The 24,008-nt window shown below is 45.8% G+C and overlaps 1 protein-coding gene across 1 annotated transcript in view; it reads left to right on the forward strand.

Moving 5' to 3' along the window:
• The first annotated feature begins 2,387 nt into the window (after window positions 1-2,387).
• TMEM135 (transmembrane protein 135) overlaps window positions 2,388-24,008 on the forward strand; it is a 172,329-nt gene continuing 150,708 nt past the window's right edge. Inside the window, exons 1-3 of the mRNA XM_081950357.1 lie at window positions 2,388-2,640; window positions 17,460-17,587; window positions 19,093-19,185. Of these exons, the coding sequence (XP_081806483.1) occupies window positions 2,500-2,640; window positions 17,460-17,587; window positions 19,093-19,185 (362 nt within the window). The 5' untranslated portion in view covers window positions 2,388-2,499. The remainder of the gene's footprint in view (window positions 2,641-17,459; window positions 17,588-19,092; window positions 19,186-24,008) is intronic.

Raw genomic sequence — 24,008 nt, forward strand, 5'->3', positions numbered from 1 at the left:
CTGCAATTTGTGGATGTATCTTGTAATATTCTTGGACATGGTGCCAAGTGCCCCGATGACAATGAATATCACTGTTACATGCTTCATCCATAGTCGTGTAGTTTCGATGGCCAGGTCGCGATATTTCATTATTTTTTCTAGTTCTTTTACTTCGACTCTGCCATCTCCTGGAACAGCAATATCAATAAACTGTACACTTCGGACCTCTACAACTGTGATATCTGGCGTGTTGTGCTCCAAATGACGATCCATTTGTATTCGAAAGTCCCACAAGATCTTCACCTTCTCATTTCTGATAACTTTTTCCACCTTATGTTCCCATATCCCACCTTTTCAAGCTTTAGGGTGAGGAACATACCAAAGAATTCTTCTTCCTCCTATTTTCTTCACAACCATCCCCCTGGTTGATTGTGAAGAAGTGAAGGCTGGACTGAGAGTGTGTGACTAAAATGGGATTAGAACTCAGTTTCCTAGTTTTTAGGCCAGCACCTATTAATGTTATCTATTACTCTGCTTAGACTTTGGGTTACTGGAGGCTAAAACATATGAAGAACCGTTGCAGGAATTGAGTATGTCAGGTTTAATGAACAGAAGGACTAGGGCTGACATGATAGCAGTCCTCCAATATCTGAGCAGTTGCCACAAAGAAGAGACAGTCAAGCTATTCTCCAAAGCACCTGAAGGCAGGACAAAAAGCAATGGGTGGAAACTAATCAAGGAGAGAAACAACCTAGAACTAAGGGGGAAATTTCTTGAACAATTAGAACAATTAATGAATGGAATAACTTGTCTCCAGAAGTTGTGAATGCTCCAACACTGGAAGTTTTTAAGAAGTTGGATAACCATTTATCTGAAATGGTGTAGGTTTTGCTGCCTAAGCAGGGGGTTGGACTAGAAGACCTCCAAGGTCCCTGTCAGAGCTGAAGAAGCTTCTTGGGTGAGAAGTGAAACATCTGTAAAGAAAAAAGTCCAGTTGCCTCTTGAAAAAAGCACTTTTGGGACTAGCACTGATGAGGTTACCTAACTGGGTAATTAAACATCTGGAAGATAAACTACCAAGCTGGGAGAGCACCAAAGATGACCCCCCCCTCACTTATCATTTGTGTTTATTGCCTTCTTTTCTCCTCCTCCTCCATTGTTGTTTGATGTTGTTATTTGTCTTTGATGTTGTCTCTCCCTCACTTTCAACAATCTACCTCCTGTTCTTTGGCCTTTTCCTCTTTTTTGTATATGCCTTGTATGAGATAGTATCCCAGAACATGGAACATATCAGCATTCTTAAATCCTCATACAAATGCAAGACAAAGTTAACCTCGACCTAAAGGGCAAAAAATTAAAAAATAGCTCTGTTTTTGAGAGGTGGGATTCTAAATATTGGGAATAATAGAAAAATTAGATGCCTGGTAGAATGTAATGGAAGGTATCAGAGGAGGTCCGAGCTGGCTGAGTATATCAACTTTGAGCAGGAATTAGGGATGTCATTGGCCTTCTTCGTCTTCTCCTCCTTTTCTTCTTCCTCCTCCTCGTCTTCATCTCCTCCTCCTCTCTTCTTCCCCTATTCTCCTCCTCCTCTTCATCTCCTTCTGCTCTTCCTCCTCCTTCTCTTCTCTTCTTCATCTCCTCCTCCTCCACTTCTTCCCCTCTTCTTCCTCTCTTCTCTTCTTCATCTCCTCCTCCTCCTCCAGTTTTTCCCCTCTTCTTCCTCCTTCTCCTCTCCTCTTCTTGCTCTTTTCTTCCTCCTTCTCTTTTCTTCTTCTTCCTCTTCATGTCTTCTCCTCCTTCTCCTTCCTTGTCATTATTATTATTATGCTTCTTTGCTGGCAACCTATCAATTCCTCCCCCGCATCCCTCGTTCCCACGTTCATCGCGGGTAGAATTCAGCACAAGGTCAACAAGCGATACCTTCTCCTTTTTTGGGGGGCGGCACGTTTTCCGAGTTTGCTCCCCCCCCCGGTCCACTCGACAATACAACCCCCATTCCCCGACGGCGGCCGCCGCCGCCGCCGCGGTTTTTCACCCAAAAAACCGCATCCACGCGCCGTTCCCGGGCAGGGCAGCCTTAGGCGCCCTGAGGGAAGCGTGGGGGGGGGGGAGGAGGGAGGAAGGGCGAGGCGTCGAGGCGGCGTTGGGAGCGCTCGCGCCAGCTCCTTTTTTATTTTTTATTTTCTTTCTCTCACTCTCCCCCTCCCCTCGCCCCTTTCCAACCCGGCCGGGCGAAAGCTCGCCTCGGGATTGGCTGAGCGGGCTCACGCGAGCCGGCAAGGCCAAAAGGGGGCGGAGGGAAGAAAAGAGGTGGTTGATCTGGAGTAACCCCCGGGCAGCCGCAGCTGTCCTCCTAGGCGCGCGCTCGCTCCCTCTCCCTTTTCTCGCGCTGTCGTCGTTCTCGGCGTCGTCAAGCTTCGGCCTGCCGAGGGCTGCGCGTGCGCGTTCGCGCGCGCCGGTTTCCCACACAACGCGCCCCCTCCCCTCCCCTCCTCCGGGTCCAGCCGCTGGGCCAAGATGGCGGCGCTGAGCAAATCCATCCCCCACAGCTGCTACGAGATCGGGCACACCTGGCACCCCCACTGCGGGCGAGCCTTCGTGCACATCACCCAAGGGGCGTTTGGAGAGTCGCTCCGCATCTATGGGACCCTTTACCTGGTGAGAGGCCACCCCAGCCCCCTGCCTTGCTGTACGCCAGCCCCCCCTCCTCTTCACCCCCTGGTTATGGGGGTGAGAGAGAGAGAGAGAGAGCAGGATGAGGATGGACGTGGAGTGGGGGAAGAGGTTTTTTTTTGGTGTGTGTGTGTGTGTGTGAAGGCTCAGTGCCAGGTGTGATCCCTGCCAGGGCAGCCTAGGTGGTACCTGCACCTGGACTTAGAAAGTGGGATTGGTCGTGATGGTCAAGGGCACCCCTTAAAATATGTGTGTATATATATATGTATGTATGTGTATACATGTATGTGTGTGTGTATGTATGTATGCATATATATGTATGCGCTGGTCTTGTTGTATTCGGGTCTTTTCCCGTGTAAGATTGAGATACATGGGAAAAGACCCGAATACAACAAGACCAGCATATATATAAATATTAATTAATTAAATATGTATGTATGTGTGTGTATGTATGTATGTATGTATGTATATGTATACATTAATTACAAGCTTCATCATCGCTGGAGAATTTTTACAGAAGACACTGAACAGCCACCTGCCTTCAATGGTACATAGGGTCTCCTGCTTGAGCAGGGAGTTGGACTAGATGACCTCCAAGGTCCCTTCCAGGTCTTATTCTGATTGACTGAAGCCTTGACTGTCATCTGAATTACTATTACTCTTCTCATTGTTCCTATCACTCATCTCCTCCCACTTACGACTTCAGGGCTGTAACTTTGTTGCTTGTATCCTTATGATTTATATTGATATTGATTGTTTCCTGATTGCTTATTTGTACCCTATTAAGTGTTGTACCTTATGATTCTTGGCGAATGTACCTTGTCTTTTTATGTACATTGAGAGCATATGCAGCAAAGACAAATTCCTTGTGTGTCCAATCACATTTGGCCAATAAAGAATTCTACCTACCTACCTACCTACCTACCTACCTACCTACCTACCTACCTACCTACCTACCTTCCTACCTACCTACCTATCTATCAATGTGCCCCCCCCATTGTGTTATTCCTATTGGCTGCTATTTTCTAAAAAATATGCCCCTGAGACAGAATAGATGGAATCAACTATATCCAATTGTGCAATTCTATGCCCTGTAGCTCTGATAGAATGGCCTCTTTGCCAAAGGTGTATATATTTTTGCTGTATACCTGCATAGGACCAGGTGACTTGAGGGACTGCTTTTTCAATCAATCAATCAATCAATCAATCAATCAATCAATCAATCAGAATAAGAGCTGGAAGTGACCTTGGGGGTCATCTAGTCCAACCCCTTGCTCAAAGTAGGAGACCCTGTTTTTGCCCCACAGCTCCCACAGGGAGGGCATGCCACATGTTCTTTCTTTTAAGTCTTGTCACCTTATGGGACTTGGGATGTGTGTCTTTCCTGTGGTTGTCCCTGATGCTGCGTATGACAGGCCCTAACTTGCCTTAATATTGGAAAAGCCCCCATGCGTTTGGGATCAGTTGAGTGGAAATCCCCCCCATCCCCCCATTTCAGAGTTGTGCTTGGTTGTTATTTTATATGGCATTTTATGTTATACTGCTTGTTTGTTGTTAGTTATATTCCTGTTATTCTTACCATTATTGTATGTTTCTGTTTTGCGCTGCCCATAGTTTGAATTGGGTGGTCTCATAAATCTGGAAATAAAATATGTCATATCAAGAAACTTAATTGAGGATATGGCTGGTTAATGTTATATTTAGTTGTTGACATGCACTCTTGTTCTTTTCCCTAAAGGCACATTTAAAAAAAACACCTTTATATTTAAGCTGTGCATGAGTCTACAGATTCCAAGGCAAAAAAGTACTTTGAGGTTGCAGGGGTTGTGAAAATAACGCTATATCTGATTTAAAGGAAATACGTCTTTTTCCAGGATCAGTTATGACAAGCAGCATAACTGCATTTATATCCCAGTGTCTTCCTAAGCATACTCTCACCTTGGGATTTGTAGTGCTGTGGAGTCCTTTTCTGAGGGACGCGGTGGCTCAGTGGCTAAGACGCTGAGCTTGTCGATCAGAAAGGTTGGTAGTTTGGCAGTTCGAATCCCTAGCGCCGTGTAACAGAGTGAGCTCCTGTTACTTGTCCCAGCTTCTGCCAACCTAGCAGTTTGAAAATGAAGTAGAAAAATAGGAACCACCTTTGGTGGGAAAGTAACAGTGTTTTGTATGCCTTCGGCATTTAGTCATGACCACGGAGACGTCTTTGGACAGGGCTGGCTTTTCGACTTTGAAACGGAGGTGAGCACTGCTCCCTAGAGTCGGGAACAACTAGCTCGCCGGATTTCGGAGCTGGCGGCTCTGTCTGTTCGCCAGGACCTGTGCGTCATCCACCCTGACAGGGTCATCTTGAGGCTGGACCCGACCTTTACACCCAAAGTAAACTCATGGTTCCATAGAGTGCAAGACATTGTGTTGCCAAATTTTTGTCCTCATCCGTCGCATCCCAGAGAGCGTTCCTGGCACAATCTTGATGTCAGGAGGGCCCTGAAGGTTTACATCGCTTGTACTGCGGAGTTCAGGAAGTCAGAGGCTCTCTTCCTCTCCTTCCAGCCTGGTTCTCTAGGGAAGAAGGTCTCTTCCTCCACGATTGGCAGGTGGCTTCGTGCCTGCATTGCGACAGCCTATGAAAGCCAATCCAAAGCCGTTCCGCGCGGCATCACCGCACACTCCACACGAAGTGCTGCTACCTCGGCGGCCTGGGCCACCCAGGCCTCGATCCTGGACATCTGCAGGGCCGCTACGTGGTCCTCTCCTTCTCCTTTTGTGCGACAGTATAAATTGGACATTTTCGCCTCGGCTGAGGCGTCCTTCGGCAGGCGTGTGCTCCAGGCGGTTGTGTCAGAGACCGAATCCCGGGAGCCTTCTTCTGCCCACCCAGATGGACAATAACTTGGGTATGTCCCATTGCTTGGACTCTCCAAGTGGTGTACAGGAAAATGACCATTGGCTTACCTGAAGGGTCCTTTTCTGTACACCGCGGGAGAGTCCAACCCACCCTGGCTCTCAAGGCCGGGATTCGGGTTCTTCGTGTCAACAGTACATCTTCTTGGACGCTTCGCTCCGTCCGCACGAACTGACTCCTTCTAAGAATTCTGGGGGATTGATCACACCAGGAGGAGGTGTGGCTAAAGGAAAAATAGTTCCTCAGTCCTAAGGGCAAGCAGACTGAATTAACCCATTGCTTGGACTCTCCCGCGGTGTACAGAAAAGGACCCTTCAGGTAAGCCAATGGTCATTTTGATTACAATCTTTGATTACAATCTCCTTGTGAATTTATGGAAAGGATAGTAGTGCCCGGGTGGAGCCTTTCAATTTCTCCAACCTGTCTATGAGAAACATTCAGTAAAGATGATCATGGCAGAGAGGTTGTCTAATATATTGTAGAGCTTTCTGGTAGTTTTTATAGATGTTTGGCACAAATCTAGCATAGATGATGGCTCAGAATGTGTACTCAGCTATTGAGATTCTTAAATGAAGGGATGCAGAAACCACTGTTTATTATAAACAGGTAATTGTGCTCATCGGGTATAATAATACTAAGTTCATCTATAGCAGGGGTGTCAAACTGGATTTCTTCGAGGGCCGGATCAGCATTGTAATTCTCTACGGGCCAGCCGGGGATGGGGGAGATGGGACGGATGCCTCCTATAGCACCCTGCTAGACAAAACGGGGCACGGGGTGCCTCGCATGGTCCCCCCATGCCCCATTTTGGCTGGAAGAGTGCTGCAGGAGGCTGTCCATGCCGAAAATGAGGCATGCCCCTCCCGTTTAACTACCAGAGGCACTGCAGTCTGGTTGTTTGCTATTTCCAGGCTGGCCCCATGGGCCAGATTCCACCCTGTGGCCCTTGAGTTTGACACCCTGATCTACAGTAAACGTTTATCAACATCCTGTGATTCAGGTGGTAGAACATACAAAATTGATAGCTGGATACTCTTCTAAATTATTAGGATGGGCAAGGTAGCTTTCCTTTTATTGCAAGGACCAATCCATTTTATTGGTGATTTTATATCAAGCCTCTATTTGCCTGCCATAACTATTCTCCAGGTCGTAGTGACATCAATAGCTAAATTACAGGAAATCTTAATCCTTCTAAAGGAATCTATCACTTTTAAATGGATGTTTCAGAGCAGGGCTCCTTAAACTTTTTAAACGGGGCCAATTCACGGTGCCTCAGACTGTTGGGGGGGGGCAGGCTGCTGGCTGGGCATGTCTAGATGGCCATGTGATGGAATGGGCATGGCTAGGTGGTCATGTGACTGTGTGGGCGTGACCAATTTAGCAGTCCATTAAACAATACACACAAATTAAACTTTAATTTATTATGTTCATGGGGGCGAAAACAGGTTAGTGAAGGGATGTGGCTGCCTTGGTGTGTGTGTGAGGGACTTGTGTGTGTGTGTGTGTACGCATGCGCGCATGTGGCTCTCTCTCTCTCTCCCTCCCTCCATCCCCCCACCCTCTCTAGAGGCTGGGGAGGCAAAAAATGGGCCCATTTTTGGCCGCTTCGCCTTCCAGAATCACCCTACCGCCCAAAAACGGGCCCATTTTTGACCTCCTGGGGCCTCTGTGTGTCCTGTTTTTGACCTCCACAGTCTCCAGAAGGCGAGTGGGGGCTGGCGGGTAGGTGGGGCCATGTGGGCGGGGCAGCCTCATGGTCTCGCACAGGCCAGGTTAATGGCTTTGGCGGGCTGTATTTGGCCCACGGGCTGTACTTTGAGGACCCCTGTTTCAGACGAAGCAGGCTACATTTAACCAGTGTCCAAATTGCTATGCAGGAGCCAGTGATTACTGCTCTGTAGCTGAATACTTGACTGACCTGTTTTTCAAACTCATAGGTAAAAGTGTGGGAAATGAGGAATTTGTAACATGAGCAATGGCCTAAGGTCCCCAGCTGATGAGCCAAATATATTACACTACGAAGAAAAAAAAAGAGTAAAAAAATCTCCTAATCACAGTATTGCGTTATTTTTTTCACTACTTTTGATTAATTGTATTGAACAAGACTTTATTTAATAACTCCTCCTGAGTAAGAATAGAAAGGAAAGCAATGGTGTGGCATATGGGAAGATGATGGACCAGGAAGATCCTGCAACTCTTCCTCCTTTAGGCATGTCAGCCCTAATCAGTCCCCGTGAGAAGCTGGCTGATAAAAAGATGAGCAAGCAGTTATCTGTTTTGAATAAACCATTTTGTTCCATTTGCATATAAAAATATTTAAGATAAAAATAACCTGCAGAATAGGTTTACTGCACATTATACTGTGAGCCACGGTTTTGTTCCTGAGGAAACAAATGCTTTCCATAATCACACTGAATTATTGGTTAAGATTCTATGTTCTTGTTATATTAAAAATTGGATATTTTTCAGTTCAGGATGAGGCTATTCATTTATTTATTTGAAGATATTTGCTTTTTCATGAGCCCCCTTATTAATTACATTAATTAATTAAATTAATTAAAATGTTTTCAAACTGATTCTGAGAAAAGTGAATTCTAGACATAGGTGGTTTTTTTTGCCATTTCCTCTGAGACAGATATCGGTTTGCCAGCTCTCCAAGCCAGATAAGGTCTGTGACTGTAAATACAATACAGTACAATACAATAGCAGAGTTGGAAGGGACCTTGGAGGTCTTCTAGTCCAACCCCCTGCCTAGGCAGGAAACCCTATACCGTTTCAGATAAATGGCTATCCAACATCTTCTTAAAGACTTCCAGTGTTGGAGCATTCACAACTTCTGGAGGCAACTTCTGTTCCACTGAATAATTGTTCTAACTGTCAGGAAGTTTCTCCTCAGTTCTAGGTTGCTTCTCTCCTTGATTAATTTCCACCCATTGCTTCTTGTTTTGCCCTCAGGTGCCTTGGAGAATAGCTTGACTCCCTCTTCTTTGTGGCAGCCCCTGAGATATTGGAAGACTGCTATCATGTCTCCCCTAGTCCTTCTTTCTATTAAACTAGACCTACCCAGTTCCTGCAACTGTCCTTCATATGTTTTAGTCTCCAGTCCCCTAATCATCTTTGTTGCTCTTCTCTGCACTCTTCCTAGAGTTTTTCTAAATTCTCCTTTGAAAGACTTTGCTGAATGTGAATGAGCAGAATTCACAATGAATTAATAAAAGGGTTTTTTGTCGAGACAAGGAGTTTGCTTCAGGCTCTTGGGAAGCCTCGGTCAGAACAAGATCTAAGCACCCCATGGGCTGAATCTGGTCCCCGGGCCTTGAATTAGACACCCCTGTTCTAACCTGATGCCTTAACCACAATTTCTTATTAAAAAAATTGAGGAAGGAAGGCCATTCCACAAAAGTTCAGAGAAAATGTTTTTTCAGTGGTTGAACTTACACAATTAGCTGCTTTGTGTCCTGAACTTTTCATTCCATGTGATTATTATACCTGGTTAAAAGACTGTCAATTGCTGCAAGCGGAAATTGAATGGAGAAAAAAAAGTTGCCAGGAATATTTTTTTCTTCTTCTCGTTATGCAATGGGAAGGAATTTTATTAAATGCATTTGATGGTTTGCCACAAACACGAATCCGAGTATCTATTGTTTGGACCTGTGTTACAACAAGCAACAAGCTGCCCCTCTATGTTTACCTAAGTGATTTGTTCAGAAAGCTAGTGGTTTAAACAGTGTAGGGAACATAAATGCCCTTCTCCATTATCTTTGAATGGACAGGTCACGCACAAAGAAACTAAAGTGATAAATTAGCATGTATGTCAGGATACTCTAAGATGGGGAAGTAACCCATCAGCATTTTAAAATGCCATATATAGGAAACAAAGTGCCCTTGTACATGCAAGAAATGTAAAGGTTAACTATGTGAGGCAAAAGCTTATTTTAAACTAATGAGAAATGGAAGCATTCTGCTAGGCATGTTAAAAGTACTCTAACCCTCCCAGTGCTCACATCTCTTTCTATAGAGCAGATCTAATGAGCCTTGCTGAATAACCACCTCTTTACCTCTTTTCATTGGGTGTGGAATTGTTTCCTCCACCACAACTAAAAGAGGTATTGGAAATCATGGTTGGTAACTAGTTGGAGAAACAAGAAATAAAGAAATGAGACCTAGGCTGGATTAAGAGAGAGTTGGAATCAAGATCACACAAAGTGTTAATACCACTTTATAATGCCTTGGTAAGATCACACTTGGAATACTGCATCCAGTTTTGGTCGCCACGATATTAAAAAGATGTTGAGACTCTAGAAGAGTGCAGAGTAGAGCAACACGGATGATTAGGAGACTGGAGACTAAAACATACAGTGAACGATTGCAGAGACTGGGCATGGCTAGTCTAGTGAAGAGAAGGACCAGGGGAGACATGATAGGATCTTCAAATATTTGAGGAGCTGCCACAGAGAGGAAGGGGTCAAGCTGTTTTCCAAGGCACCCGAAGTCCAGACAAGGAATAATGGATGGAAACTGACCAAGGAGAGATTCAACCTGGAAATAAGGAGACATTTTCTGACAGAGCAATCAACCCATGGAACCGAAGTTGCCTTCAGAAGTTGTGGGAGCTTCATCCCTGGAGGCTTTCAAGAAGAGACTGGACTGCCATCAGTCAGAAATGGTGTTGAGCAGGGGTGTCCAAACTTGGGAACTTTAAGACTTGTGGACTTCAACTCCCAGAATTCCCCAGCCAGCATGGCTGGCTGGGGAATTCTGGGAATTGAAGTCCACAAGTCTTAAAGTTCCCAAGTTTGGACACCCCTGGTGTAGAGTCTCCTTGCTTGGGCAGGTAATTGGACTAGATGACCTACAAGGTCCCTTCCAACTCTGTTAAGCTAATCTAATAACTGCAAAGAATCATTTCACTGCAGTGATTGACTTCACTGAGGTAAAAAAAAAGTTTGTAAAATCAGGCATGCCTCACTTAACAACCACTTTGCTTAGCAACTGGTGCCAGTTGTTGAGGACTACTTGCATCCGGTTGGCCGTCATCCTATAGCTCTGTAGAAAGGTATTAAAGACTAAACACTTTCAGGCATTGGGTCCTGCAATTCCAGGCATTCCTATCTGGGAACATGTAGTACTACACTTTGTGGATCTCTGATTGCTTATTAACAGCTGTGATTATAATTTAAATAATTTGTTTTCTGTTGTTTTAAGGTTTCCATTTTGTTGCCACCCCTTGCAATGTTTTAAGTTGGGTGGCCATGTAAGCCTCTTCAATAAAATAAAAGTACCCATGTTTCCCTGAAAGTATTCCCTGTCTTATTCTCCCACCCACCCACCCCCCAATGTAGGGGAGGATGACTTCTGCTTGCCCGTACCAGTTTACCTCAGGGTCCCTGCAACCAGGCCACCCATGCCCCGACACCTGCCTTACCTCACGGCCATGGCACTGGCATCAGCACTTCACTCGGCCTCCTGCTCTGCTGCGGCCACGAGTAAGCAGAAGAAATGGGCCAGCGGCCATGTGGGCTCCTGCTGCATATGGCTGCTGGTGCTGGTGCTGCCACAAGGCAGGTGTTAGGGCGTGGATGGCCTAGATGCGGGGGCCGTGAGATAATCCGGTGTGGTGCACGTGGGACAGCTCCACCCCCACCTTGCCTTGTGGCCGTGGCACTGCAAGCAACCATATGGAATGGGCGGCCAGCCGGCTGCGCAGCCTCTTAACTAAGGCTTATTTTGGAGGGGAGGGTTAGGGCTTATACGGAGATGGAAAAAAACATGCCAGGGCTTATATTTAGGATAGGTCTTATTTTCAGGAAAACGGTATTTAATTCTGATCCGGTAGTTTGTGAACTATTAAAATTCAATTAAATTACCATATTTTTCAGAGTATAAGACACACCGGAGCATAAGACGCACCAAGGTTTTGAAGAGGCAAATTAAAAAAAATTTTTTTTTTGCACTCTGCAAACCTCCCCAAAACAACCTGTTTTTTGCAAAAACGGGCCCGTTTCCCACCCCCAAAAGGGCATGAATACTCCTGAGGAGGCTTGTAGAGTGTTCCTGGGGGGTGCCCCCCCCCCCAGATGAGCAAAAACAGGTCCGTATTAGAAAAAAAAAGGGCATGGATAGCCTTTAGGAAGCTTATAGAGTGCTCCTGGGGGTTGGGGAGGCAAAAGTGAGCAAAAAAACCGGCCCGTTTTTCGCTCATTTCTGCCCTCCCCAGCCCCCAGGAGCACTCTGGAATCCTCCTAAAGGCTATGCACGGCCATTTTTGCAAAGGGGGCGGGGTTTCAGGAGACCAAAAATGCTGGATTCAGTGTATAAGACACACCCAGATTTTCAGCCTCTTTTTTGAGGGGAAAAAGGTGTGTCTTATACTCCGAAAAATACGGTACTCAGAATTAAATGAAACATGATTGTTAAATTTAAATAACTAAACTAATACGTCAGTTACTGGCCTGTGTAAGCCCTATGCCGTTGGTGAGATGTTTACTCATAGGCTTTGAGTGGGTTAAAATTAGCACTTGTAAAAAGAACCTAGTAAAGCTATCCAAGAATATTACAAACAGCTTTTAAACATGTTCGAACAACATTTAGGCACTCCCCGCACCATTACAAATTTCCCCACATTTTGTTAAGGCTGCCTTTTGTAAATTGTTTCTTTCCAGAAGTTGCCACTCAAATTTAACTCATCAAACTTAATTGGGAAACGCCATGCTATTGAGGGCTGCTATTCATTGGGCTAGATCATTGAAAACAACCAAACAACAACAACAACAATGGTACTTCGCGGCACTCCAAATCACATCCTTGTAACAAATAGGTTCTAACTTATTGCCTCCCTCTGTAGGATGGTATACTTTCCTACAGTCCCTCCCTCCCTAGGTAGCCTAGGAAAGTTTAGTAGCAAGGGTGCCAACACTGTGTAAAACAACATCTAAATGCAGACATGAATATGGCCACCATAGCTACCTTTGTAGAATAGCTTTTGTTTTGTTCTTCATCTTGGTGGAGATAGGGCAGGGCAGCCTCCATCAGTAACCAAGAAAGAAACCACTGAAGTCCATATTTCAGAATTAAGAGTACTTTTACTGGTTATGAGTAGATAGCAGCTAGCAAAGCAAGATCTGAAGCAAAAGTGCGCGTAATCATAGATAACAATATGTGACCCAACTCCCTCCCCTTAGTAACCCCAACCCCCAGTCCAGTCCGCACACCCTACAGGTGTCATGTGGGCTGCAGCTTCAAAACCCATCATCAGGTTGGTATGCCGGACGGTTGGCCTTGGCGGCAATTCCACTATGTGCAGCATGGTGAGGAAACCACTCCCTTCTTCATTCACTCCTGTGCTTTAGCTTCCCCTCCCAAAGACCAGGTTATCTCCCCCCCTCCCCGTTTCAATGGCAGCTGAAAGCAAGCAGCAAAGCAGAGGCTGACAGCAACAAGAATTGGATGTAGTCTGTCACAACTGTTAAACCATGCCCTGGTCGCCCCTCTTTTGACTCAGTCTCATCGTGGACAGTTGTGGAGAATATCAATTTAATAAATTAAATTACATCTTATAAAACAAGCCTGGAGAATGATACTTTTCCCGCTGATAAGTTACTCTTTTGAGGAAGTAGAAGAGGTGGAAATGTTAGGAAAAATAAAGGCCCTTTCTCCATTATCTCTATACAGGCAGGTTATTTACACAGATACCAAGGTAATAAATTAGTATGCATGTCAGGATATTTTAGGATGGGGAAAATGATCGATCAGTGTTTTAAAATATGTAGGGAACAAATTTCCTTTGTATGAAAATGTAAAGAGAAAAAGTAGGGCTCTCTAAAAGCTTAGCATTTGAGCCATTCTATGTTCAAAAGGCCCCTTTGAAGTGTGCAGAAGCTCCACACATTTTGGAAATTGTGAGGTTTAAACAATGCTATTTTGAACATGAGGCATGTTAAAAGGTGATCAGAACCAGCCCATTTTTAATACAAACCGGGTTCCAAGTACAATCCCCAGTTTGCATAGGAATTTGAAATGGTTTGCACCCTACATTTGTATTTTCTGGAGATCCTGACTGGTTTGGATAAACGAATGATTCTGTTCTGACCGAGGCTTCCCAAGAGCATGAAGCAAACTCCTTGTCCTGACAAAAAACCCTTTTATTAATTTACCGTGAATTCTGCTCGTTCTCCATAGTGAGGGGAGGAGTATCCAGGATGGGTTGACCTTGTCCTCTCATTGATTGGGCTGGGTCAGATAAGCTCTTTGGGCCACGCCCTGGTCACCAGGTACCATCCAGTTATCGACTCAGCCCCTCAACAGGCAGTTGTGATCATCCCAAGCTCCTGGAAATTTTTTTTAAAAAGGATTGAACTCATTGTTAACTGTATTGCATTTGCTGCCTCCCTGGCCGGGAAGAGAGAGAGAGAGAGCACGCGCAGCAAGCCCTACAGGGCAATGTGCAGCCCAGGTCATAAAGAGAGACTTGGACACTAATCGAGACTGCGGGCGAGGGGACGCTTCCCTGGAAGCCCTGGGGAGGCAGTCACGTCAGAGAGGCTTAGCTGGTGCCGGAGGGGGTTGAGCGGCGGACCACGGCATTTTTAAATACAGCGGAGCGCCCGCGCCTGCCTGCGAGTGCCGGAGAGAGATAGCGGCCTGCAGTAGCTCGCAAAGCTCGGAAGAGAGCGGAGGAAGCGAGAGAGAGAGAGCTCTCTAGCGGCAGTGGAAGCCGCGTGGCAGCCCCAAAGGAACAAGCCGCTTCCACGTGTTCCCAGGGAGAGTAACTTTTTGAATTTGGAGCCGGAGACCATTTTGGAACCATGTGATCCAAGATGGCGGCACCCAGCAGCACAGAGGATACCGGCAAGACTCAAGACTCTATCCCAGCAGTTAGCAGCCCCACAGGAGCAGCAGCTAAACAGGTCAGAGACTGCTAAAGAGGCTGCTAAGGGAAGAAGAGGAGGCAAGGCAGAGGCAAAGAGAAAGTACGTCTCCTCCAAGGGGGCCAAAGAGGCAGGCTGCAGCTCCAAACCCCCAAAGCCTGGCTCCAAATACGAAAGGCAGAGTACCGAGCCTTGGAGCGCATTTGCCACAAGGCCAGCAGCAAGAGGGCTACCCCTGGCCAGGAACCTGGGGAAGGATTTCCAGGGATTCTTTCTCGTGGCAGGATTGCAGATGGGGGAACCCCTCCCTCCCAGGTGAGGATTCCCTTTGATACTTCGGGCATCTGGGGGGCTGCACAGGGATGGCAATCACCCCCATGCCTCACAGCAGCGGGACCCTCACCACAGCCCTTCCCGTCTACACCTGCTGGCACAGGGAGGGGGGAATACCACCCACATCAGGGATGCCCAACTTCTAGGCTATGATGATGTGGGCCTTCCAGCAGTGCATGGCAGCAACCTTTCAGCAGCCACAGATGCAGACCCAGGCAGCCCCCGTGCCTAGGGTCTCGGAAGGGCTAGAGACTCAGGAGGAAGATTTTCCAGAATCATCTGCCTCTTCCCAGGGGAACAGCGATTCGGATTCCGAAGAGGGCGAAATCAGAGAGGATAGACTCTCTCAGGAGGAAGGCATGCCTCCTCCCAAACCTACCTTCTCCAGATTCTTCCAGCCCTCTTTGTACATATCCCTTCTGTTCAAGGCCAAGACATCTGCCAAGCTTGGCAACAGGCCAACAGAAGCCCTGGTACAACCCCAGGGGTTTTCAGCCGAAAACATTTTCGAGAAGCAGGCCATTGAGGCAGACACTGTGCCCACACCCAAGTCTTTCCTAGACATGATCAAGCGGCATCTCATCGGTACTTCTGTGCGGTAGGTCTCAGACCTTGACTCACCACCCCATGGTCAGGCGATTCCTCAAGGGGGCATCCAATCTTAAGCCACCTACGGTACACAGGTACCCTTCCTGGGACTTGCATAAGGTGTTGGACGCTCTGACAAGCCCTCCTTTCGAACCCTTGTGAACTGTGTCTCTTAAGTTTTTGACTCTTAAAGTGGCCTTTCTGGTGGCCATCACCTCAGCCAGGCGGATATCCGAACTACAGGATCTGTCGGCCAGGGAGGATCTCTGCGTGTTCCACCAGGACAGGGTGGTACTAAGGTTGGACCCCTCCTTCATCCCTAAGGTGTGCTCCTGCTTCCATCGCTCGCAGGAATTGATATTGCCCAATTTCTGCCCGGATCCCTCTCACCCGTTAGAGAGGAAGTGGCACACCTTAGACGTAAGGAGGGTTCTGAGGATTTACCTCAGAAAAACCCGGCCGAACAGGAAGTCTGAAGCCCTGTTTGTCTCTTTCCAGCCGGGATCCCTGGGGAACAAGGTGACATCCACCACCATAGGCAGGTGGCTACGAACCTGTATTGCTACCGCCTACCAAGCACGGGGTCTGCAAACACCAAGCTCTATTACAGCGCATTCCACATGAAGTGCGGCCACCTCAAGTTTCATTGACTGAGATCTGTAGGGCAGCTATGTGGTCTTCCCCCTCACCATTCGTGAGGAACTACAAACTGGACTCCTTTGCCTCTGCAGAGGCTTCATTCGGGCGTAGGGTGTTGCAGGCTGTGCACAGGGTGGAGGTGACGCCTCACCGGGCATAAGGTTGTGCGAGCTCTTAACATGGCTAACCCTCCCTAGACACTTGTAAGCTTTGGTACGTCCCATACTCCTCTCCTCACTATCGAGAAAGGGCGTTGGTACTTACCTGATACGCCTCTTCTCATAGTGGGGGAGGAGTATCCAGCCCCTCCCTGATAGGGTTATGTAACATGAGTGTTATGTTTGATGGTTGAGCTGTTCTGTTGAAGGAATAATAATAAAGGTTTGAAACTAAAAATAAAGTCTAGAGTGGATGACACAGCGAGTCGGATAAGGTTCTTCGCCGATAACTGGGTGGTACCTGGTGACCAGGGCGTGGCCCAAAGAGCTTATCTGACTCAGCCCAATCAATGAGAGGACAAGGTCAACCCATCCTGGATACTTCTCCCCCACTATGAGAAGAGGCGTATCAGGTAAGTACCAACAGCCTTTCACATCCAACAAAGTCTTTCCAGGGAGGATTTACAGTCACAGACCTTATCTGGCTTAGAGAGCTAACAGGCCGATATCTGCAGAACTTGGCAAGGAGCCTCAGAGAGTCATGAACCAATTAAACGAACTAATTGTCTCCTGCAAACTCCACTCCCCTTTTGCTCCTCTTTTATTTCCTCTGGGAGGGGTCATTCACTGTCCACCTGTGGCCTTACTCCCAAGTCAACCCCTGTGCTTTAGCTGTTCCCTTCGTCTGGCAACTCTGCATGCGCACACTGGGAACAGGCTCCAGCTGTTCGTCTGCCTCACTGATGTCTGACTCTGAAGGCAGCTGATAATTGGTAGACGGCTCTGGCCCCCTCTCTGCCTCCGACACAGAGCCCCATCGGAGCCTTCCCCAGACTCCAGGACTGGCCCATGTTCCTCCCCAACCGCCTCACTGTCCGAATCTGCTGCTAGCTCTGCTGGCCGCTGGTGGGCCACGACAAATTCTTGAAGCCTGGTTTTTCCCCACAGACGGGTCTTGCAATTCAAGGAGAGGCATAAAAGAATAGGGGAATAGCAGAAATGGAGGCACGAGAGGAACCATAACATTAATTCTAATACTGGCTGACCAAGTCATGTTTCTGATTCATTGACTTCAATTACTGCTGTTGGAAAATTTGATTTGCTTTCTTGCTGAAGCAGTATTTTTTAAAAAAAACGTACGTGCGGAATCTGTCTCAGGTATGAAATATATCCCCTAATGGGGCAAGTTAATCTTGGGACAGGTTTTATGTCAATGTCATTTACAGTTTTATTTTTCTCATTTGTAAATAGGATTTGAAAGGGTAAACATGTAACATTTAAACAAATAGTTTGAACTGATGCACCGATCTCTTTCAGATTGCTGCAATTCTCCGGAAACGAAAACTTGATTATTATTTGAACAAGCTGCTTCCTGAAATTCTGCAATCAACATCCTTCCTTACAGCAAATGGAAGTCTTTACATTATGTTTTTCTGCATTTTAAGGTGATTTGATTAAACGTTTTTTGACTGAATCAGTAGATGGTGAAATAACCTGGTTTCATCTTCCATCACACCCAGGCCTTTACTACAGGTAGTCCTCAGCTTACAACCATAATTGAGCCCAAAATTTCTGTTGTTAAGTGAAACATCTGAGTTTTCTCCCATTTTACGACCTTTCTAGTCATAGTTGTTAAGTGAATTCTGCCCCATCTTACGACCTTTCTTTCCCCAATTCTTAAGTGAATCACTGCAGTTATTCAGTTAGTGACACGGTTGTTAAGTGAATCTGGCTTCTCCATTGACTTTGCTTGTGAGGAGGTTGCCAAACCCTGCAACCGTCATAAATATGAGCCAGCAGCCAAGCATCTGAATTTTGATCACATGACCATGGGGATGCTGCAATGATTATAAGTGTGAAAAATGGTCGTATGTCACTTTTTTCAGTGATGTTGTAACTTTGAACGGTCACTAAATGGGTCGTTGTAAGTCAAGGACTACCTGTACTTACTGACTGCCTTATAAAAAACAATTATAGCAATTTTCTTATTTTTACAGAATAGTTGTTGCATTTTTATGTACAGTTCTTTATATTGATTGTTGCCCTGTTTTGGAAATGTCATCCTGAACAGGGGTACCTACATTTTAATAAATAGTGTAAATAAATAAGTAAATAAATAAATAAGGGATGTGGTGGCTCAGTGGCTAAGACGCTGAGCTTGTCGATCAGAAAGGTCGACAGTTCGAATCCCTAGTGCTGCGTAATGGAGTGAGCTCCGATGATTTGTCCCAGCTTCTGCCAACCTAGCAGTTCAAAAGCACGTAAACATGCAAGTAGAAAAATAGCGACCACCTTTGGCGGGAAGGGAACAGCGTTCCATGTGCCTTCAGCATTGAGTCATGCTGGCCACATGACCACGGAGACGTCTTCGGACAGCGCTGGCTCTTTGGCTTTGAAACGGAGATGAGCACTGCCTCCTAGAGTCAGGAATGACTAGCACATACGTACGAGGGGAACCTTTACCTTTAATTTCATTGAATGCAAATATAAACGTTTGGTCAGCTTAAGAGTTTTTTCCCCTGTGGTAATAAATATGACCTATGCTCACAGTCCTTTGTATTAAGGCAAACCTTTGAAATATAAGGCAACAAAATTGAAGTTCCTGCTGGAGGTGTTAGAACTATGAATGTCATGAGGTTCTTTGAAGTGTTGCGAACGGCACTCCTGATGGACCAAAGAGGAGGAAGAAAGCCTCCCACCTTGTTTCCTAACCTAATCCTCTGCGGACAGTTTTGGGAGACACAAGCGACTGGCCAAGGAAAGGAGGAATCTGAAAATCACATCCTCTTCTTGCTTTAGTAGGAGCATCTGCTGAGGATAGTTCTGCTCACGGGAACCCTTGACCCAAAGCATTTGCCGCCTGCGGATGTTTGTTTATTTATTAAAGAAAATAGGACCTCTTTTTCCCTGCCACAATGAATGTAACAAATCCTACCTTTAATTGTTTTAGGCGAATACTGGGAAAATTCTATTTTTGGTGTCCTGGTTTCGGGGCTGCTCTACCGGCGTCCTACATAGCTATTCTTATTGAAAGGAAGAGCAGGTAGGTGTTTTTACATCCTTTACAAACAAACAGAATTGTCTGATGACATAGTGACGATGTTATCCATCCAGTCGTGTCTGATTCTTGGCGATTCTGTGGGCCAGGCCTCTCCACAATATCCGATCTTGCACTGCTTCTTATTTTGCTGTTCTGTGCTCTGGCTGGTAACAGCTTGGATGGGTGTTCAGCCACCTTGTTTTTTGGGAAGACCTGGCTCACATCCTATTTGATTGTTGCTTTTTTCTAAAAAAAATTGAAAACGTTTTTTTAATTTTCATTTTCATACATATAACCTCAAGTATACCATTACATCTTAACGATCACTATTTTATATTATCCAATATTATATCGATTCCTCTTACCATCAATCCACCACAACTGTCATTTGCTATTCTGTTTTCCATACACCATATTATACCTTATTTCATCTCCGCTCTATCTTCTCTCTCTCTCTCCTCTTCCCTACCTCCTTTCTTCCCTCTACCATCCCTCTCTTCTCTACTTCCCCATCCTCTCTCCTTCTCCTCTCTCCTCTTCCCACTCCTTCTCTCTCTCCTACACTTTCTCTCCCTTCCTATCTCATCCCTTCCTCCTCTTCTCTCCCTTCCTCCTTTCCACTCTCTTCCCTTAGTTTGTATGGTGTATTTCAGCATCCAAACAAGCTTTACTAATATTGTTGATATTAATAATTGCATTCTAATAAACATCTTTCATATTAATAGCTTCACCTATGTCCTCCTTTTAACAGTATACATATATAAGAATTCCATTGTTATTCTCTCCCCCCCCCCCCAGCATATTTTTTGGCCAAAGTGTGAGCCGGGTTCAGGTTTCCAGCTATTCTCATAGTAATATTTACATAGCTGTACATTGCTAAGCGCCCCAAATTTTTCTTATTTGGTTGTTGTTTGTATCAGAGGGTGAGAGACAGGTACTTCGGACTATATACAAACAAATGACCCATTGGGATTCCCATATTGAAACAACTTAGTGTATTTTTCAGAGTATAAGATGCACCGGAATATAAGATGCACCAAGGTTTTGAAAAGGCAAATAAAAAAAAAGTTTTTGCACTCTGCAAACCTACCCATTTTTGCCAAAATAGGCCGGGTTTTTTTTTTAAAGGGCATGAATAGCCCTTAGGAGGCTTGTAGAGTGTTTGGGGGGGGGGACGAGCAAAAAACAACTTGTTTTTGGCAAAAGCTGGCCTTTTTTTTTGTCAAAAAAAGGGCATTGGGAAGCTTATAGAGTGCTCTTGGGGGCTGAGGGGAGGCAAAAGTGAGCAAAAAACGGCCTATTTTTTGCTCATTTCTGCCCTCCCCAGCCCCCAGGAGCTCTCTGAAAGCCTCCCCCAAGCTCGGCACAGCTATTTTGGTGAAGGGGTGGGGTTTCAGGAGGCAAAAAAATGCTGTATTCAGTGTATAAGATGCACCCATATTTTCAACCTCTTTTTGAGGGAAAAAGGTGTGTCTTATACTCCGAAAAATGCGGTACCTTACATGCGTCCAGAATCTGAAAATAACATTTAAGCACAGTACAGCAGAGTACTTAAGCAAAATGGTTCAGTTGAGATCTGCATATGTGGGACTGATTGGGGTAGATTTTAGGGGTGGCCCCGAAATATGCTTTTATCATATTTTATCTGTATCTTAAATCAATGTGTTTTATTTCAGTTTCATTTTAAACTGTACTTTATTCCAATTTCATTTTAAATCGTATCTTATTCCGATTTCATTTTAAATTGCATTTTATCAAATTGCATTTTAAATTGCTTTTATCAAATGTTAGCAAATACTTTGTTTCTGGAACTTTGCACTTTGATATGGCCCAAGGGCTAATGAATAAAGTAAATGCTAGTGTTCTTTGGAGGCCTGTTTTCCTTTTATGTTTATGTAATATATCTCCCACTGGGGTGTGAGTCAACTGTACTAATCAGTGAACAGTATAGAAAGTACTTAAAATAATTCAGAATCATCACACTCCGTATATGCTGCAACGTTTTTATAGTTCCCATGAAAATGTTTGTTTGTAGTTCAGGGTTGTCATGTGGGGTCCTTGGTGCTCTCTGAGCTTGCTTGTCTTCTCGCAGACGTTTCATTACCCAAACTAGGTAACATCATCAGCGCTAGGAAGGAGTGGGATTTGCTCCCAGTTCTTGCTAGCACTGTTGATGTTACTTAGTTTGAGTAATGAGACGTCTGCAAGAAAACAAGCAAGCTCAGAGAGCACCAAGGACCCTAAATGTTTATCGGATTGCAAAATTCTAAAACCATCAGTTGTCCTAACTTTATTAAGAAGGTCATTGGCTTCTGTTCTTCTTCTAGGCCTTCTTATTCTAATCAATTTCACTTTAACATATTCATATCAATTTTACAATACAATACAATAGTAGAGTTGGAAGGGACCTTGGAGGTCTTCTAGTCCAACCCCCTGCCTAGGCAGGAAACCCTATACCGTTTCAGACAAATGGCTATCCAACATCTTCTTAAAGACTTCCAGTGTTGGGGCATTCACAACTTCTGGAGGCAATTTCTGTTCCACTGATTAATTGTTCTAACTGTCAGGAAATTTCTCCTCAGTTCTAAGTTGCTTCTCTCCTTGAGTTTCCACCCATTGCTTCTTGTCCTGCCCTCAGGTGCCTTGGAGAATAGTTTGACTCCCTCTTCTTTGTGGCAGCCCCTGAGATATTGGAAGACTACTATCATGTCTCCCCTAGTCCTTCTTTTCATTAAACTAGACATACCCAGTTCCTGCAACCGTTCTTCATATGTTTTAGTCTCCAGTCCCCTAATCCTCTTTGTTGCTCTTCTCTGCACTCTTTCTCTTAAGCTAAACATACCCAGTTCCTGCAACCGTTCTTCATATCTTTTAGCCTCCAGTCCCCTAATCATCTTTGTTGCTCTTCTCTGCACTCTTTCTAGAGTCTCCACATCTTTTCTTCATCGTGGTGACCAAACTGAATGCAGTATTCCAAGTATGGCCTTACCAAGGCATTATAAAGCGGCATCAACACTTCACGTGATCTTGATTCTATCCCTCTGTTGATGCAGCCTAGGACTGTGTTGGCTTTTTTGGCAGCTGCTGCACATGGCTGGCTCATATTTAAATGGTTGTCCACTAGGACTCCAAGATCCCTTTCACAGTTACTACTACTGAGCAAGGTATCACCTATACTGTACCTGTGCATTCCATTTTTGTTGCCTAAATGTAGAACCTTACTCTTTTCACCATTGAATTTCATTTTATTAGATAGTGCCCAATGTTTAAGTTTGTCAAGATCCTTCTGTATCTTAAGCCTATCTTCTGGAGTGTTGGCTATTACAATCAATAAATAGATACTGCTGCAGGATAAGAGGTAGCGTGGTTATCAATATCAGATGTTAGGACATAATGATAGATAGTTACCATCAGGTCCTGTTTCTGGACTTCTCAGAAGCATTGATTTACGGCAGGGGTGTCAAACTCAAAGCCCAGGGGTTGAATCCAGCCTGCGGGGTGCTTAGATCTGGTCCTTGGGGCTGCCCTGGAAACAGCAAAGAACCGGCACGTGGTGCCTCTGCCAGCAAAATGGAGCTTGGGAGGGCACAGGTGGCCATCCCGAGCTCCGTTTTCTCTGGCAGAGGGTTGCAGGATGCTCTTGCAGCCAAAAACAGAGCTCGCGAGGGCTGTGGGTGGCCCTCCCAAGCTCTGTCTTCGCTGGCAGAGGGCTGCAGGAAGCCGTCACAGCCAAAAATGGAGCTCAGGAGCCCGTTTTCGCTGGCAGAGCACTTGGACCAACACAGGTGCCCCCGATACGAGTGTCATCGAGCTGGCCACGTCCTGGCCCCCTGAGGTCAAACACAACCAGGGGTGGGCTGCTATGGGTTCAGCTGGGTTCATGAGAACCCATAGCTAACGTTATGGCTGGTTCGGAGAACATCCAAATCCCACCCCTGGCTGGCCCCGCCCACCCCGCTCCTCCTAGAAGTCTCCATGCGGCCTGTTTTGGATGTGAGGTAAGTGCAGGGCCTGCTGGAGGCTTGGGGAGGGGGAAAATGGGCCTCCCAGAAGTTACAGCCCGTTTTCTGGCCTCCGGAGGGCCTCCAGAGCCTGTGGGAAGCAGTTATTGCCCTCCCAGAGGATTGAGGAAAGCCTCTGGAGCCTGGGGAAGGCGAAAACGCCACTCCCCCGCCGTGGTGCAGGTGGCTGACTAGACCAGTGTTTCTCAAACTTGGTGACTTTAAGTCCTGTGGACTTCAACTCCCAGAATTCCCCAGCCAGCTATGCTGGCTGGGGGATTCTGGGAGTTGAAGTCCACAGGACTTAAAGTCACCAAGTTTGAGAAACACTGGACTAGACCATGGCCACGGCCACCCAGCAACCGGGCAGAGAACCCGATGTTGAAAATTTTGAAGCCCACCCCTGAACACAACCCTGATGCGTCGTCCCTCAATGAAATCGAACTTGACACTCCTGGTTTATGGCTATAAGAAATACAATATTGAACCATCATACACTTGCCTCAAATGCTTTGGGGCAAGCCTGGCCATGTTTCGGCTCAGTTCGAGCCTCAGCACTTATCTTTATTAGCTTCTGCTCGTACAGTTTTCGATGCTTCTTTCGTAAGGTCTCAAATTCTTTTCCAGGGCACAAGGGATACACTCGGCGCAATAAATATGTCAAGATGGTATTGCTGGAAAATAACGTTAGCAGAGATTGTAATTCTAGGGTTAGTCAGTTCGGGTTTAAACGTGTTAGAGGAGGGAGAGCAAGTTTATGAAGATAGTCACATTCCTAGAGTGGGAAGGGATGTATGATCAAAAGATACTCCTCCTTACTCTTAT

The sequence above is a fragment of the Natrix helvetica genome (assembly GCF_964273705.1).
Source record: "Natrix helvetica genome assembly, chromosome: 4".
In the NCBI taxonomy this organism is placed as follows: Eukaryota; Metazoa; Chordata; class Lepidosauria; order Squamata; family Natricidae; genus Natrix; species Natrix helvetica.